This window comes from Lutjanus erythropterus, chromosome 16 (assembly GCF_056507025.1).
Source record: "Lutjanus erythropterus isolate fLutEry1 chromosome 16, fLutEry1.hap2, whole genome shotgun sequence".
Classification (NCBI taxonomy): domain Eukaryota; kingdom Metazoa; phylum Chordata; class Actinopteri; order Lutjaniformes; family Lutjanidae; genus Lutjanus; species Lutjanus erythropterus.
In genome coordinates this window covers 1,571,801-1,589,246 of record NC_139332.1, presented here as the reverse complement: position 1 = coordinate 1,589,246, position 17,446 = coordinate 1,571,801, and the positions used below count along the sequence as shown (strand labels likewise).

At 37.7% G+C, this 17,446-nt stretch overlaps 1 protein-coding gene across 1 annotated transcript in view; it reads right to left on the bottom strand.

The window, feature by feature from the left end:
• vars2 (valyl-tRNA synthetase 2, mitochondrial) overlaps positions 1-17,446 on the bottom strand; it is a 47,434-nt gene that overhangs the window by 5,374 nt on the left and 24,614 nt on the right. Inside the window, exons 23-29 of the mRNA XM_084739867.1 lie at positions 17,322-17,400; positions 15,785-15,915; positions 13,512-13,664; positions 12,988-13,239; positions 7,396-7,507; positions 6,144-6,343; positions 603-752 (exon numbers count right to left, since the gene is read on the bottom strand). Coding sequence (XP_084595993.1) covers positions 603-752; positions 6,144-6,343; positions 7,396-7,507; positions 12,988-13,239; positions 13,512-13,664; positions 15,785-15,915; positions 17,322-17,400 — 1,077 coding nt within the window. The remainder of the gene's footprint in view (positions 1-602; positions 753-6,143; positions 6,344-7,395; positions 7,508-12,987; positions 13,240-13,511; positions 13,665-15,784; positions 15,916-17,321; positions 17,401-17,446) is intronic.

Genomic DNA, 17,446 nt, shown 5'->3' with positions numbered 1-17,446 from the left:
TGGTCCTAGAATGTTAGAATTTTACCAATACTTTAGTCATAAACCAAAGAAATTAACAAATTAGAAGTCTGATCTGATGGTTTTGCTAGTGGAAAAAATTAAGATATCAATGTAAATACAATGTAATGAATGTCTGTACTAAATTCGATGCCAATCCATCCAAAAGAGGTTAAGCTATTTCACTCAAAAGCACAAATGTGAACCTCATGGTGGCATCAAAGTCAGGGGGTCACCAAAGTCACTGGGAGACATCCTCTGTGAACCATGAATGTCTGTACAACATTTTGTGCCAATCCACTGAACAGTTATAACAGAGAATATTTCAGTCTAGACCAAAGTGGTGGACCAAGAGAACATAGCAGCATAGAGCCATGCTGCTAGCGTGACTAGAAATGTAGCAGAAGTCCAGAGTACAGACAGAAACATCTGTGTGGATGAGGGTATGTTTTGGTAGGTTTACTAAACTCTGTCAGTTGTGATTTTTTTTCTCTGGTTTTCTTGAAGTAGTGGCAATTTGAAAAACTAATGCAAAATATGACCAATGATAAACAGTTATAAATGAGCCACAGCAGCTCTCTTGCACCTTGCTGCCCAGTGCTCACCTTACTGTCCATCTGCTGCCTGACATGAGCAGGAACCTTGGTCAGGTAGTCTGGAGACTGGACTCTGCAGAGGATTTCCTCCAACTTTGGAACAAGTTTGTCTCTGCGCTGAGACAGCTGCAGGATCTGTTTGTCGATGTTCATCCCACTCTGAGAGAGACAGTGAGATAATAATGGATGTTAGACATGATCATCCTCATTACCACCATCAAACCATAAAACAGTGAAATACACCAGTACACTGATGTGTGCTAATGTAGTTGTAGATGATAGTCTTCAGTCCATTCAGTCAACTCATTCTGATTTTAAAGTTTAGGTAGCACATTGCAAAGACAATGCAGAGATTCAACTCCTAATAATTATGGTAGTGTTGTACTTATACATACTATACATAGCCTCGAGGCATTTTCACACCTGCCTCGTTTGATCCGGGGTGCATTTGCCTGTTTAGTCTGGTTTGTGTGGGCTGGTGTGAAAGCTGTCAATCAAACCCTGGTGCAGACCAAACAACTGGACCTAGTCCGCCTGAAAAGGTGGACCTTGGCATGGTTCCAAACCAACTCTGTTGCAGTTTGTTTATGGTGTAAAAGCAAAAGAACCAACCATAGATTTTATGGTAGCAGATGTGATATTAGCATAATTTCAAAATCTTAACTACTAATAAATCCATCAGCTGATTGGTGTGTGATAATGATGCCACAGTAATATAGCTGTATGTCACACACATGAAAAAGGTAGATGCGCTCCATTCTCCCTGTCTTCCTTTGAACAAAAGAAAATAAAAAACAACAGTGCTTTTTTATTCTTTTCTTCTCCTCCCAAAACTTCTGTAAAGTCAGTATATAAAGATTTACAGTCAAGCTGTCAGACACAGTGCTGCAGCATGCTGTCTCTGTGTGGACATCATGCGCATACGAGCCACAGCAGGTCAGTGAGGTGCATACAGGTGCGCAGTGTGCTGTCAGCTACAAGATGACTCCTTTTTGTCCTGTGTCTGTTACTCATTATTCATAACATGCCATGATTTTTTAAAATAATGCTTGTGATTTTTTATTTCTTTGCATCTGAAACATTGAAGGGCTGCATAAACTTCTGTCAGTCACAGGAATTTTTTCTCGCGTGGGTCCTGATGATGCACGGATGACGCAGGATTGTAGCACCCAATAATGTAATAATTTACTGAAAATGTAATAACGCCTGAAAATGTAATAAAATTTGCACTTAACTCAATCGAAAATGTAATAAAACCCAATAATGTAATAACTTGACCAAAAATGTAATAAAATATTCTGACTGATATTGTAATAACATTTTTACCGATAATGTAATACCTTATTACATTATTGGAGATTTATTACATTTTCAGGTGGGTCTTTTTTTAAAAAAAATGATAATGTAAAACTTGACAGATAATGTAATATAGAGGTCTATATTTTGTGTTTTGAGAATCTAAGACTGTTAAATACACTGACTTTGAAACAAGAGAATAACTATTGCTTCTCTAAACATACTTCGCTCTCCACAGTTTTTCAACGAATCACTACCTCGTGAAAACAACCACAAACCAACAAAACAAATTTAAGTAACACTTCATTTGACGAGGGTATGCATAAGTATTCATAACACCAACACATATATTTAAAATTTGACATAAATATATCCTCTCATAAATGGTTATTATATCACTTTGAATGACGGGGCGGCATGGCTCAGTGGGTAGACCGGCCGTCTTGTAACCGTTGCCGGTTCGATCCTGGCCTGCAGAGGTCATGTTGAAGTGTCCCTGAGCAAGACACCGAACCCCTAACCGCTCCTGATGGGTCGTGTTTAACGTCTTGCATGGCAGCTCTTCCGCCATCAGTGTGTGACTGGGTGAATGTGAAGCGCTTTGGGTATCGTTTCAGGTATAGTAAAGCACTATATAAATACGGACCATTTACCATCTTCCTCTAGCCTGTGTCAAGTGATAGTGGTCAGCTGACATACCGTGAGATTTACCTCTATAAGTACAGGTTTAATAAAAATGTCATAAAAATGACAAAACATAATGACAACTGACTTGGTTATTTTTTAACTTTTGGGGTTTATATTAATTTTTGGGGTTTTGGGTTTTGATGTATTAATTCATCTTGGACGCTGGCATCCTGGCCACTAGAGGGCCTGCAAGGGAGAACACGATCAGGGTCTCTTTCAGGTGGTGGCTAGCCAAGAGAGACATTTCTCCCTTTATGTGACCACTTGGTAAGTGAGTATGCAATGTCAGCATCAATACCTTCAGATTTCTGTGATAACGTTTGATAATATTTGGGTAATGGTAGGCTTTAGACATTTTTTCAATTTTCAATTGAAATAAAATTGAAAAATTATAAATTTTATTGACCATGTGACTGCATATTAGCCTAGTTCTTGATGCTAACTTCTTGACACTTTAGCCAAGGCTTGGCTACTTCTATAAATAGCCTAAGACAGGGGTTCCCAACCTTTTTGTCACTGTGGTCTGTTCACAGGTGGTTCACAGGTGCACGGACCACAAGTTTTATTAATTAATTTATTTTTTCAATCATTATTAATTTTCGAACTTTATAGGCCTAATGGTTTAGGTTAGTTAGCCTATTGTTTCCCACAGGTTTTTTAGGCATCTGTGGCAGTGGGTATTGTCCGACCGGGGGGTTGGGTGGGGGGGTTCTTTGTTTATTTAATCATTAATTTGGCTCCGGTGAGACAAATAGGGAGACGAGGCTGTAGCGCCCCCTTTCCACCGAGCTCCAGTGCTTAAGTTGAACCGCCACGGGGGACGCCCGTCTATTCCGAACCCCCCCCCGCCCATTCCGACACTGCCAGTATGTTACTAGACTATTTCTAGAATTGTTTGTTCTGTGCAATCACCTGTTGACTTTACACTTAATATAGCAGTGCCCGCTCAGTTTTCAAGATAATTTAATCTTTATTTAAAGCCTACAGGTAAATCTCATAATATACTTTATGACTGACCACTTTGTCACTTGACATCTTACTGATTAAAAGTGAGACCATTCATGAGACCATTAATGAGTGAGGCCTATATTTATGTCAGGTGTCACGTAATGTGTATGTGGGTGTTAGGAATGCTTATGTTATATCTTTACAAATGAAGTGTCACTGACTTGTTTTCATGAGGTAATGATATGTTAGAAAACTGTGAAGTGAAGAGGTACGTTTAGGGAAGTTACCTGGGGTCTCCAGTGCTGCTCAAAAACTATAAAAGAATTCCAGCTCAGATATATCTGATATATCTGAGATATATATATATATATATATATATATATATATATATATATATATATATATATCTCAGATATATCTGAGCTGGAATTCTGGTCACCAAAGGAGGTAAGTCCATCACACACTCAGCAGGACCAGGATGTCCCTTAGTATCTGCATGTGCATATAGCTGTATGGTATAGGTCTGCAATTCAGTCATTCTGTTGTTTCAAATCCAGTGTAGGCTATATAACAGTCTTGGATTCTCAAAACACAAAATGTAGAACTATATATTACATTATCTGTCAAGTATTACATTATCTTTTTTTTTTTTAAAAAGACCGACCTGAAAATGTAATAAATCTCCAATAATGTAATAAGGTATTACATTATCAGTAAAAATGTTATTACAATATCAGTCAGAATATTTTATTACATTATTGGTCAAGTTATTGCATTATTGGGTTTTATTACATTTTTGATTGAGTTAAGTGCAAATTTTATTACATTTTCAGGCATTATTACATTTTCAGTAAATTATTACATTATTGGGTGCTACAAGGATGACAATCATCAAAAATGTCCAATCAACAAGTTATCTGATTGGACAGTCTGTAAAACTGTATGCTTCCTTCTCTTGGTTTGTTTGTAAAAAGTCAATGTGAACATGATCTACACCCGGACTAAAATGCAACAATGTTTCCTTTTCTTCTTTGGTCCAGACCAAATGAAGCAAACTACAGGTGTGAAAATGCCCTTAGTTTTAATTTTAGCAGCACTGATGTTGTCATACATCATGCAAGCACAAATACATTTTCAGTTTGGTCATAATTATAGTAGCATAATAATTAGCTGCAAATGTGTCACCTTTGAATGAGGAATATACACCCTCCTGATTTGGGTAAATCTTGAGAAAATCAAGCTATTTGTGCGTCACCTGGTCAAAGCACACACAGACCTGCACTTTGTGCAGGATGCTGCTGGACCATATGTTTGTCATGTGAACAGTTTTCACTTACTGCAACTTGGAATCTTTCTGTTAAACTGAGCTACAGTAATGCTACCTTGTACAAGGTGAGCTTATAAATTTATTTACACTTCGTCCTGCCCTGCAGTTGCAGGGATCCACTGATAGCAGTGGTGTATCACAGAGTTTGTCCTTATTTATGGGACAGGGGTGATTTGCTTGTAGCTGACAGTGTGTGGTGCTTGTCACAACACAGCACCTGCAGTTGTCTGTGTAAAATTGCACACACCAACAGCGGTGGGTAGTGTGAGTAATAGAAATCTATACTCAAGTAAAAGTACAATTACTTCCATTAAAAATGATGAGTAAAAGTTAAAATTACCATCAAAGAAATCTAATTGAAGCTACTACAAGGAACTTCCATATTGTGTTGATTTTGGAGGCCTCTGGACAAAAACAATAGTATTTTCACCACCATAACACAAACTATAACATCAAAAATAAAACTACCTAAATCGACTCACTGTAACTTTGTATGGGAAATGAAAACACAGTCTCCTTTCATCTGACAGAATCTGACCCAGTGGCAGGCATTAAGAAACATCCACTCCTCTTGCAGATGGTCATATAGAGACATCAGTATGAAACTGAGACTGTTTCTTAACCAGTTAAAAACTCCCTGTACTCAGAATAAAGGTTATTTCCATTTTAATATTTTTAGGGTGCACTGCATTTATAAAAGTAATGTTAAAATTGGCATTACGTTAGTTTAACTGCTTTCTAAAGCACATCAATTTAAAAGCATGACAAAACACTAGTAATCTGCTAAAATCAGTAAATGTCAATAATATCACAGATTAAAGGGATAGTTCTTCCACTGCGGAGTAATCCCAGACTCCTGAAGTCCCAACATGCTGTTTGCACATGTCACACCACACACACCCAGTTCAGACAGTGTGCATGTGCATGTAAACATGGCTCCAAGCTAAGGATCTACAGGGAAGATTCAGGATAAAAACACGGTGTAAATAAATATTTTTAATAAATAATAATAAATACACTTTCCTCAGCTTTAGGAGACTTGGATTACGAGCAGTATAGAGGCATTTTATATTTTTTATTCTGTTGTATTTTTATGTTTGAAAACTGGTCACCATTCAATTCCATTGTTTGGGAGATTCTGCAACACTGTTCTCTTGTGAAACTGCAGCAGTGTTTTGTGGACTGAAAAACTAAACCCAACCCTCGATCAGCATTAGGGTGAGTAGATAATAAATGAATTTTCATTTTTGAGTGAAAGCCTTCAGGACTGAAAGAAGAAAGTTGCTCCACACCTGAACATGAAGGTGTAGCTGACATGTGTGGTCTACCACCCCGATAAGGCTGCCTTTTGGTGGAGGAGTTGAGTGGACAGAGAGGCGGTCTGTCTCATGAGGACAGCAGATATGGAGGTTAGAGATCCGGCTTAAAGTCCAAACAGCTGAGCCGAAGTGAAGGAGGACCTGAGCCTGGCTGGGTGAACACACTGCCCACACTGAAACACACAAAACACAAGCAACATGGACATGAACCACTTTTACACCACATGTTCAGTAATCCAGGCAGTTGTTCATTATCAGTAAATATCATCAATTTAATTTTTCAAAACATAACAGGGACAAATCCTGTCTGCGTATGTAAGGCTTTGAGCATCCATTGGTGAGGTTTTATTATGTAATAATGCAACTGCTTCTGTGTGCTTATGGATTGATCAACCTATTTTTTGTGCTCATTAATGACTGTATCCTGAAGGACCTCTGTGATTCAGAATTCTTGAAAAACCTTTTTTATAACTTCCATACTCTTTTTTTTTAAAAGCTGGAGACATCATGTTTTCAGGTTATCCCATTCTTGTGGACATGAACTGATTAGATTTTGGTGGTCAAAGGTCAAGTTCACAGTTACCCAACTAAAGTCATTTTTGGCCATAACTCAAGATTCATACGCTATTTATGACTAAATTCAACACAAATCAATCAAAAGTCAGCTTCACTGAGACATCATAATGTTAAGCCCTTTATCAGTCCTCTGTAAAACTAATCTCTAAAAGAAGACAGCATGTTTCTACCTGGAAATTATTCACTGAAACCATAGCTGTATAGTGAAAACTTCCATTATGTACCAAAAAATACAAATAAATTAAAAAATACACTTAATACTTTTTATTAAATTCCTTTAGATACAGGTCAATATAGTGGTAAGTTCCACACTAAATTCCTTCAAGTCTTCACTACAGACATTATGTGATTGTGGACATACATGGATGTAAACTGTAACTTGATTTTTGTGACTATTCTGTTTCAGCTGACTTCTCATTCTTCTGAACTGACCACTTGGAGCACAAGTGATGAACGACTGCTTCAGTTTGAAATCTTGTTTCAGCTCAGGACAATGTAAGTATGGCTCATGTTAATGCTGGTACTTTGTGAATCTCAGCTGCTTGCATCTGGCAGTTGTGGTGGCACTGCAGTAGGTGCTTCACCACCTGTTGCCTGGCAGGGATCTGCACTCTACTGAGTGACCTCTTCTAGTTTACAAATGACTTACTGGCAGGCTTCTCTTTGGTCATGCCACACTGGGCTCGCAGTGAGCGAGCCACTCGGATCACTTCCCGCACCAGCAAAAAATCTCTTTCCTCTTCAGGGAAATGCCAGTGTGCCTGCAGGATGGAGAGGTCACAAAAAAGAACACATCAGCTAAAATGACTGGAAAGTCAACACCAGAAATAACTTAACACATTCAGAAGTAAGAACAAGAATATGCATCTGTTTGGCTTATGAAGCAGACCAGTATATAACTTCTAACCCAGGTATATGTTGTACAATCCAAATGTCTAATACTAAATACACCTATGACAATTGCAACATGACAGACTCAGGCTTTAGTATGGCTGGATTAACCTGTTAGTTAAGTCAAGTCAACTTTATTTATATAACACATTTCATATGATAGGCATAGACTTGCGTAAATTACATACCACTGTGACTGTACCTTAAAATTGACAAACAAAGTAGAGTTTGACTTTCCGACAGTGGTGTCAGAGAGAAGGATGCTGTCTAAGCTATGGACTAACTTGGACAATGTCTCACACCCACTACACGATGTGCTGGTCAGGCACAAGAGTACTTTCAGCGAGAGACTCATCCAACCAAGATGCACCACTGAATGCCATGGGAAATCATTCCTGCCTCTGGCCATCAAACTGTACAACTCCTCCCTCTAAGTGGCCCTTGGACTATTTCACCCTGTCAACAACTTTAACTCCTAAATTATTCTGTATTTATACTACAGTTCACTGCTGACTAACTACAGTCATCCTATTCGATAACTTAACAGTACCATCACTTTGTGCAATAATTCAACTTGTACAATAACTCTACTGTCTAGTCTGTCATACAGCATTTCATTTACACTGTTCTAAATATGTATTTTCATATCACGATGCACATTTTGTACATAAATCTTAATTTATCTTATTTCTATTCTATATCTAAACTTATAATCTATTACAGTATATATGTATAATAACAACTGTATAATATCAGTATGTTATTGTTCCGAAAACAAAGCACATACTTTTACTGTATATATTCTGTTTTATTATCTATTATTGCCATTTTGTCTCTGTGTATGTTTGATATTTTACTGTACATATTTTTAAACATCTTACATTTTTATATTTTCTCTTCTAATTGCACTATCAATTTTTCTGTTCTTGTAAGGAGCATCTGTGACATGAACAATTTCCCCCCAGGGATCAATAAAGTATTTCTGATTCTGATAAAGGTGACTGATTGACTGATTGATTCATTGACTGACTGACTGACTGAAATCAGACAATATCTTTTGGAAGGGTGCTGTTCATCTTTCCAGTACACTTTAACACAACTGAAGAATCTATGATGAACAGAAGCTGTTGTGGAGGCTCATGGCAGACAACACTTGAACTCAACACTTAATGTCAGTTTTTTCTTTCACTTATCCCCTATCTGTATACATCAGTCATTCTCAAACACTGGGTTGGGAACTTCAGGTGGGTCACAGAAGATTTTACTTGGGTTCCCAAATAAATAAAAGACTATGGAAGAAATTCAATGAATTTAAGATTTTTATCTACAGTACACCTTTTATAAAACATTTAAAATGTGTATACTGTTGTGTATATATTATGTACTGATGTGAGGAAAAACAAGAGCTTGTTGATTCTTTTGTCTCATTTAGGCTAAAATGTCCTATGTTGTTTTCCTGATAAGAGGAAGAAAAACAAGGAGATTGGCTGTTCACTCAGCCTAAATGAATTTATTTCCCAATTCTTAAGTTTTATCATGCATCTACATTTTTAATAAAATATCAAGATAATATAGTGTGATGCAGAAATGGCAATAAATGGCAGGAATGTTAATTTATGCACAAATGAACTCTTCCCAGAATTTATTGATAAGGCTTATTGTGAATTGGGTTGCATTGGTTTGACATTTTAAAAAAGTTGAAAAAAGTTTGGAAAACACTGGTATACATGACCAAGAGATCAGGTTTCTCCAGCAGAAATACAGATTGGTTTATATTTATTTCTGCAACCAAACCTGCTTTCCCTGTTCATGTTAATGTCACACTAATATCCACAGCTACAGGCAACTAGGAGTCTCCAGTTCACCTGACCTACATGTGTTTGAACTGAGGAAGGAAACCAGAGCAGCTGACAGAAACCCATACTTCACAGCTTCACAAAGACTTTTATTCTTGATGATTTGCTGCCTGAAATACTAGTGGGACTGAAATGCAAGACAGCTGTTATTTACAGCTTCAATCCAGGATACAAGTGACCTGTATGAGATGACAGAGTCAGAGATGGCCCTAAGCTACACTGATGAATGTCAGTGGAAAACTTCCTGCAGCTGCTGAGGGTAGTTTGAATGCCTGACAGATATTATCTGTACAGCAGTGGAATCTGACCTGATGTGATGTAAACTATTTCCTAATAGTTGCAGTATATTCTGCATTTGCTTTTGATCCAACAATTCATGGAAGCCATGTAATTCCTACTCTGAGTGAAATGCCCAAAGCTGAAACACCATCTTGTACATTTAATGTACTATGATAATGAACTATGTAAATAAGGTCTCAGAGTGCACAAAAACATCAAAATAGAACTTGTTCCTCAAAAAAATCCTGTCTGCCTCAAAATGTCCACTAAGGGAATACTGTTATCCAACATTTTAGCTTTTTGTCTCAAGCTAAAGACAGAGAAAAGTCTTGTTGTGTACAGGTGAGTGACTACAGGTCCTTAATGACAATAAACACAGGAAGCTTCAATAATGATCAGTGAGCAGCTAGATTTACTGAAGAGAGTCAGTCTGGTCTGTCACAGTATGATCTAAACTTGCAAACAAACAACATATGTACCTTACACACAACAAAGATAAGCAAACAGCTGAAGCCTCAGAATATTTAGAAGAAATAAAAGTTAAAAATGCACCATGAAAATACACTGACTGAAACATTTTTCAATTAGTTTTGTTGACTAAAACGACACAACAACAATACTAAATGGCTTAAAGGGGAGTTAAAGTTATTAAAAAGTGTTTCCAGATCATGGGGTGTAACATTCTGGATTTTGTCATGCATTTTTCCTGTTTTATTTTGATTTTGATTCACCTTGCTTGTCATTGCAGTTTCCAGTGTTTTCCTGCCCTTCATCACTACTAACTATTAAGTTATTCAAAAATGTTTTTAGCTGTTTGGTAGAGGATGTCCTTGAGATTGTTAATGCCTCCCTACATTCTGGTTTCTTCCCCTCATGTCTCAAACATGTGATTGTAACACCACTGTTAAAAACAAAAATCTTGATTCACTTGTTTTTGAGAATTACAGACCAATATCAAACCTTGCATTTTCTGGAAAAATTCTTGAAAAGGTTGTTTACCAAGAATGACTTATGTATCAAATAATAATTTCTTTGAAGTTTACAGGTCTGGTTTTAGAAATAACCACAGTACTGAAACTGCCCTGGTCAGAGTTGTTAATGATCTTAAAGAGAATCATAACCATGTTATTCTTCTAGACCTTAAAGGCACTGTTCTAAAGTGTTTGTTTTTCATATCTCACAGGAAGATCGTTCTCTGTGTCTATCAATGATTGTGAATCTGATGAGGTTGGCGTTCCATACATACGAGTCCCTAAGGGGTCAATTCTAGGTCCTTTGTTGTTTAATCTTTACATGCTTCCACTTAGGTCCATAATACAGAAATATTATATTTCATATCCATCATATACCAGTGACACACAGTTATACATATATGTTTCCACCAATAAGCACAGTAAGTGATCTCATTCAGCGCATTGCAGATATCAGATTTTGGATGGTCAAGATTTTTTTGCAGCTTAATCATGACAGAGCAGAGACTCTGTTTGTAGGACCAAAGTATTTGATGCATGATATTCACTTTTTGTTAACTCCCCTGTCTGTAAAGTCATGTGAGCATGTCAAAAACTTTGGTGTTATTTTAACCCACTGCTTAACTTCCAGAAGCACATCTCTAATATTTCTAAGACTGCCTTTCATCATCTTAGAAATATATGTGTGTGTGTATATATATGTGTGTGTATATTTATATATATAGATATGTACATAACTTTGTGTCTTTCCCTATTTGTCTCAGAGATCATCCAGCATCATGAAGTGTTTTAATGTGTACTCTTTCATTTTCAGCGAGCCCTCGATGTTTTACCATTGTGAACAGGAATGAGGAATTTCAAACTGAATTCACCTTTTGATACTCAAATTTGAGCTGGCTCACTGGGCTTCTGTGAGAAGTCAGAAATGAATCAAGCATAGCATTCAAGCACTAAAACTAATTTTTCTGTTCAGGAATGCAAGTAAATAACTATAATTTGACTTATTTATCAGATAATAATAATGTGCTTTACTATGTTTTCTGTTTTTTTTGTAAAACGGTAAATTCGAAAATTCATGGATAACAATAATAATTATATTTTAGCATTAAAAATATCATTTCAGTTAAAGAGCTTCTACATACTGGTGTATTAACCATTGGAGAAACATAAAAAATTATTTTGGTATTTACCAATGCTGTTAATTTAGGGCAGCTCTGGCATAAACCTTACATTGGGTGGTGGTCTAATAAAAATGTTAAGTACTGTAAATAAAGCTGACTTGACTTCATCAGTCACACCTGCCCCTGATTGTCCCCATTGTCATTGGTACCTTGTGTACTTAGCCTTCTAGCAATCTCTCCTAGTGTTTGAATCCTTTTTTCTTTTTTGACTTTGCTAGTTTTCCTTTATTTAAGGATTTTTGCCTACTTCCTGTCTGCATTATTTGCCCCCTTTTTCGGACTGCCTGCCTGTGGATGACTTTTTGGACTGTGAGTAAATGCCTTGCTTTTTTTCAAACCAACTCTGCCTCCTGTGTGTTATCTTTGCATTTGAGTCTGTTTTTTCACCAGAGTTGTTACAGGGGAGCACTAGTGGTGTCTATAGCTATTTAATTAAACTGAACAGGGTGATTTTTTTTAGCACAACTCACCCATTTAAATGATCCTAATGCTTAAAATTATTCATACTTAGGGGAACACTTTGGGTGACAGGTGGGTGTTGGCACAGGTGACCAGCTGCTAAGTAGCTGCTTCAGCCCCTCCCAATAATGAATAAAATAGACAATATATCTGCTACATGAAGCCTCTTTTTCTGTCTGTCAGTGTCTGACGTTCTTATAGGAGCACAACAGTAAATAGGTGGAATAGTCTTTTAAAGTGACTTAAACTAATATTTATTTTAATTTAACTGAAAAAAGAAAACCAACACTAGTGCCAAAACCGATACTGATTATGTGGATTATCCACAGTAAATGGGACACAGGTTCTGATAAGTCACACTGCTATTGATTTTTTTAAGGTAAATTTTCAATGTTTTAAGCAAAATAAAGTCCATTCACCTCAATTTACTAGAGTGGCAGCAGATATCTGAAAACCTGAACAAATAAAACCAAAACTATTTGTCTGACTAGATTCCACTTAGGGCAAGTGACAAAATTGTTCTTTTGTAATTTGTGTGGTGGTCTGACCCTTTTTATGGGTAAACATTGCTGCAGAGTTCGTGTTTTGACGGCTGTAGTCGTACCAGTTGAGAGGAGCAGGGGTACGGCTGTAAACACAGGCTGGTCTGGGCTGCAGCTTCAGGTCGGAATGGCTGAAGTCTCTGCCACAGCTCCTCTGTGATGAAGGGCATGAAGGGGGAGAGCAGGGCCAGAGACATGGACACACAGTGATAGAGGACACTGCTGGCCATCTGCCCCGATCTGCCACTGTGCTCTGTGTCAGTCTGGACCACTGCCCCCTCCTCCTGCTGGACCAGCACAGGCTTCACACACTCCTACAGGACACACACACAGACAGAGGAGGAAATGACAAACACTGGCAACATTTCCACAATGAGGTAACTACTGTCAGCTCAAGTCAAACATGGATTTATTTAGATTAATCTGTTTACATCAGTCTTTGATATCCTGTGACTGAGCCTCTGTGTTGCCATTTTTAGATGCAGCAGTAAGTAGATTACTGCTAATACAGAGGAACCAAGTAATGCTCTCTTTTCTAATCTGTCCTTTTTTGACGACATCAAAGTGCACCCATAACACTCCTCACCATGTAGACATCACACAGGCTGTGGACCCAGAAGGAGTACAGGGCAGATGTGACAGTGTGCAGCTCATAGGCTTCAAAAGCCTGTTCACACTGAACCACTGTGCTGTAGAGTCTGGAGCAGATCCACTTGTCCATGCTGCTCAGAGGCGTCATCTGAAATTTGGAATACAAGGAAAAGTCATTAGAAATAGAAATAATATATTCAATACACACTCATATATGTCTTGTTACATCCTTCAAGCCATTTTCTTCTTGTTACATCTGTCATGCATGATATGTGCTGATGGCTACACCAAGAAATTGTCTTTTTTATGTGTTATTGTCCCATCCGTTAAGATTGAAATCCACTGTATGCTACGATTTTTCATCATTCCTTCCATCAGATTTGGCTGTCCTATATGAATATTCAACGATATGTCCTTTTTTTTTAACAGTGCAGTGTGCCAGACTGAATTCCTGAATGTTGTGAACAATCCTGAATGTTTTACCAGAAAAGACTCACATTCTAATGCTTTTCTTTGTCATCTGTAATGTGAATAAATACATATATATATATATATATATATATATATATATATATATATATATATATATATATATATATATATATATATATATATATATATATATATATATATAAATATATATATATATATATATAGTATTTGTATCAATATTTCTGTCCTTCCAAGTCAAAGGTTGCAGCTGCCATGGCTCATGGTGGGGTATCACCTAGGACTTCAGCACTACTCTCCTCTATCTGTGTTAGCTCAGTGTCTGCAGTGTCTGACATCCTGCTATCCTCTTGCACCCAAGTACCTGGAGCTGTCCTGTATGATGTTCCCTGCTCTTCATGCCTCGTGTCTGGGTGAATTTGTTCTTGCATTGTTGGGTAGTTGTGAGGGGTCTAAGGGAGTCATGTCCTGACCTGGATTCAAACCCCCTGGTCTTCCGTACAAAAGGCAATGACACTAACACTGAGCCACAAATCTGCATAGTTCAGTGGATGACCATCAGCACTATTCTCCTCTTGGCGTCAGCTCAGTATCTCCATTCTACTCATACGTGGGTGGATCAGTGAGTAAACGTCACATGCACTTGTGCTGCTAAACAGTGTTCCTATTCTGTAGGAGTATCACCCTCTTTTCATTGCTTATAGAGTCTCAAGGTGCTGGACACTGATGTCTTATATCCAAAGGCCTTCTGAGCTCTGCTTGTGATTATGATATCAAGATCATATCTGTGTGTTCCGTATGAAGAATAACATGGTTCACCTTGGGTGGTATAAAGACTGGAAGCTGGGGGAAGCTAGCCAGAGTAACTAGCCAGACTCTGTCAGCATTTAAAAATACACCTACCAATATCTCTAAAGCTCAATGATTAATCTGTTGCATCTAATTTGATTAATTTGTACATTAACAGAAATGTAAAACAAAATTTTGTTGTTGAAGTGATTTATTTGAACTTTGGACAGCACCAGGTGTCCAAAGTTTCCCTGTTTCCCTACACTTCCAGTCATTATGTTCAGCTAGGCTAACCACATTCTGACTCACAGGCATTGTGAAGCCTTACGTTGCTGGATAACTCATGATAGTGGTATGATTGCAGACTTGGTTGTGTGAGGGTTAAAAACACAATGAAGTGACAACATATCACTATATCCATCACATTTAAGATAAATCACCTGAAAGAAAAAACTGTGACTGACAAGAGCAGTTCACATTTCTTAACCACTTCCATGTTAATTAAAAGAAGTTTCCCAGCTGTAATGATAACTTGGATGTTTACATTAACTGTATTTGACATGAACACAGACAGGAAAGAACTATCCATCATTTCATGTCACTCTAAGTAAGAACTTCTTCCAAAATGTTCTTCCAAAAACTATAGTATTTCATGCTAGATTTACTTTTTAAAACAACATTTTTACATTTTACATTTAAGCTGATCCTTCCCTCGACCATCTGTTGTAATCAGACAGTAAAAGCTGCTGCTTTGTGCAAGATGAACAGCTCTGCCATCCTGTTTTGGACGATAAAGAGATGTGTTGTGTGGTGAAGCAATTCAGCAGATTTTCAGCCAAACTCGCCTCAGTGGCACACAAACATTTACTGCACAGGCTGGCAGGGACTGTCCGTCTTTCTGAAAAGTTTTATTAATGTTCTGATATCTTATTAATGTAAAAATAAGCTCAGCCTTTTTCCACCAACAATACAGCAGTATAACTATAACAAATCAAATAAAAATGCTCTCCAAGAGTTTATTTCCTGTACCTCCTCCAGTGTTCTCACTGGTGTTGTGCTGTCACCCAGCACTCTCAGTGTGAATCTCAGTGTCTGCCACATTTTATTGCAGAAGTTTCTGCAGCTCAGGACCTGTGAGATGGACAGACTGATGTCTTCCCCTGATAAAGGCAGAAAAAAAAGAGTTAGACACATAGAATGAAGGTAACTAAACTTTAAGAGTTGAGCAGTTTTGCCCCGTTAGCAGCACATCAAGTTCAGCGTATCTGTCACGTGGTGTATGCTCATGTTCAGATTGACTTTAGCCCTGTATGAAAAAACAGCCATTTCATTCATTAGAATAGAGACTGTCCATCAGTGCAGCAGGGGTAACCAATGGAGATGACTCCAGCAAAAATAAAAAGCTTTATGTTTTGCCACACTGTACATCTGAGAGGGTGTGTCCCGGTGGTCTTTTAAGTAGATGGTGAAATCTCTAAATTCCTGCAGTTGTGTTGAAAAATGGATGCCCGTCAATGATGCTTTCACCTGTTACCAGTTCACCTGTTTACCTGTGGAATGTTCCAAACAGCACTCCCTCCAGGATTTCTCATGCCTTTTTTGGGATTGTTGTGGTCTAAAATGTCTGATTTCACAGCAGCTTTTCCAAAAAAAATGCAATGCATGTTGAGATGCTTTTAGCCATTTTTTGCAATAAAATTGAGGGACCAAGTGAAAATTGCAAAAGGAAATTGTGATTTTTTGTATAATTCATTAAAAATCACAGGCAGCTTGTTCCAGGGAGAACAAAACCGCACTCTGCTCTGAGTGTAACTAACCTTAGCAAAAAGGTTCAGAATGACAAAAATGCTAAAAAATCTGCACCCAGGATGTATTCCACAAAGAAGTAGATCTTTTTGAGAACCAACAGTCAAAATAGCACAAAATAATAAAAAAAAATAAAAGTGGACAGAGCGTTGACAAATGTCAATAACAACGACACCTATTTTGTTCTTTTCAGTACCCATGATGCAAAAATGATGTTTGCACAGGGGACTGCTGTGACTGGAAGAACTCATGGGAAGCAACAATGATTGGTCTGGAATTTGTGGGAAAGTTGCAGAGTTTGAACAAAATTGCAAGGTCACACAGAATTCATGGAGATTGGTTGAATATGTGTGAACTGTTGTGATCGAAACATCGCAACTTCGTAGAGGGACTGAAACAGGTACTTTTAGAGCATTCCACAACTTTCCTTGTCTTTTGTTGCTCCTGTCCCAACTTTTTTGAAATGTGTTGCAGGAATCAAATTCAAAATGAGTTTGAATCAGCTTGAACATCAAATATCTTGTTTTTGTATTGTTTTCAACTGAATACAAGTCAAAAAAGAATGTGCAAATCATTGAATTGTAATTTTATTCACATTTTTCACAGCTTCCCAACTTTTTTTTGGAATTGTAGTTGTAGTTGAAGTGCAAGCCATCTTCTTTTCCTTCAAGACTGTGTTACACATTCCTCTACACATTCATTCACTCTGACAAATGGCCTTCCTTGTCAGCTAAAGTGAGCAGAGATGAGAGTAACTCACCCTGCATCTTGTGAGAGCAGAGGGCGAATCTCAGAGCATCAGTCCCACACTGAGGGATCCCCTTGGGGAAGTCTTTCCTCTGTGGGGAAGCAGATGGAGCAGACAGATAAGAGAGAAAGTAATGA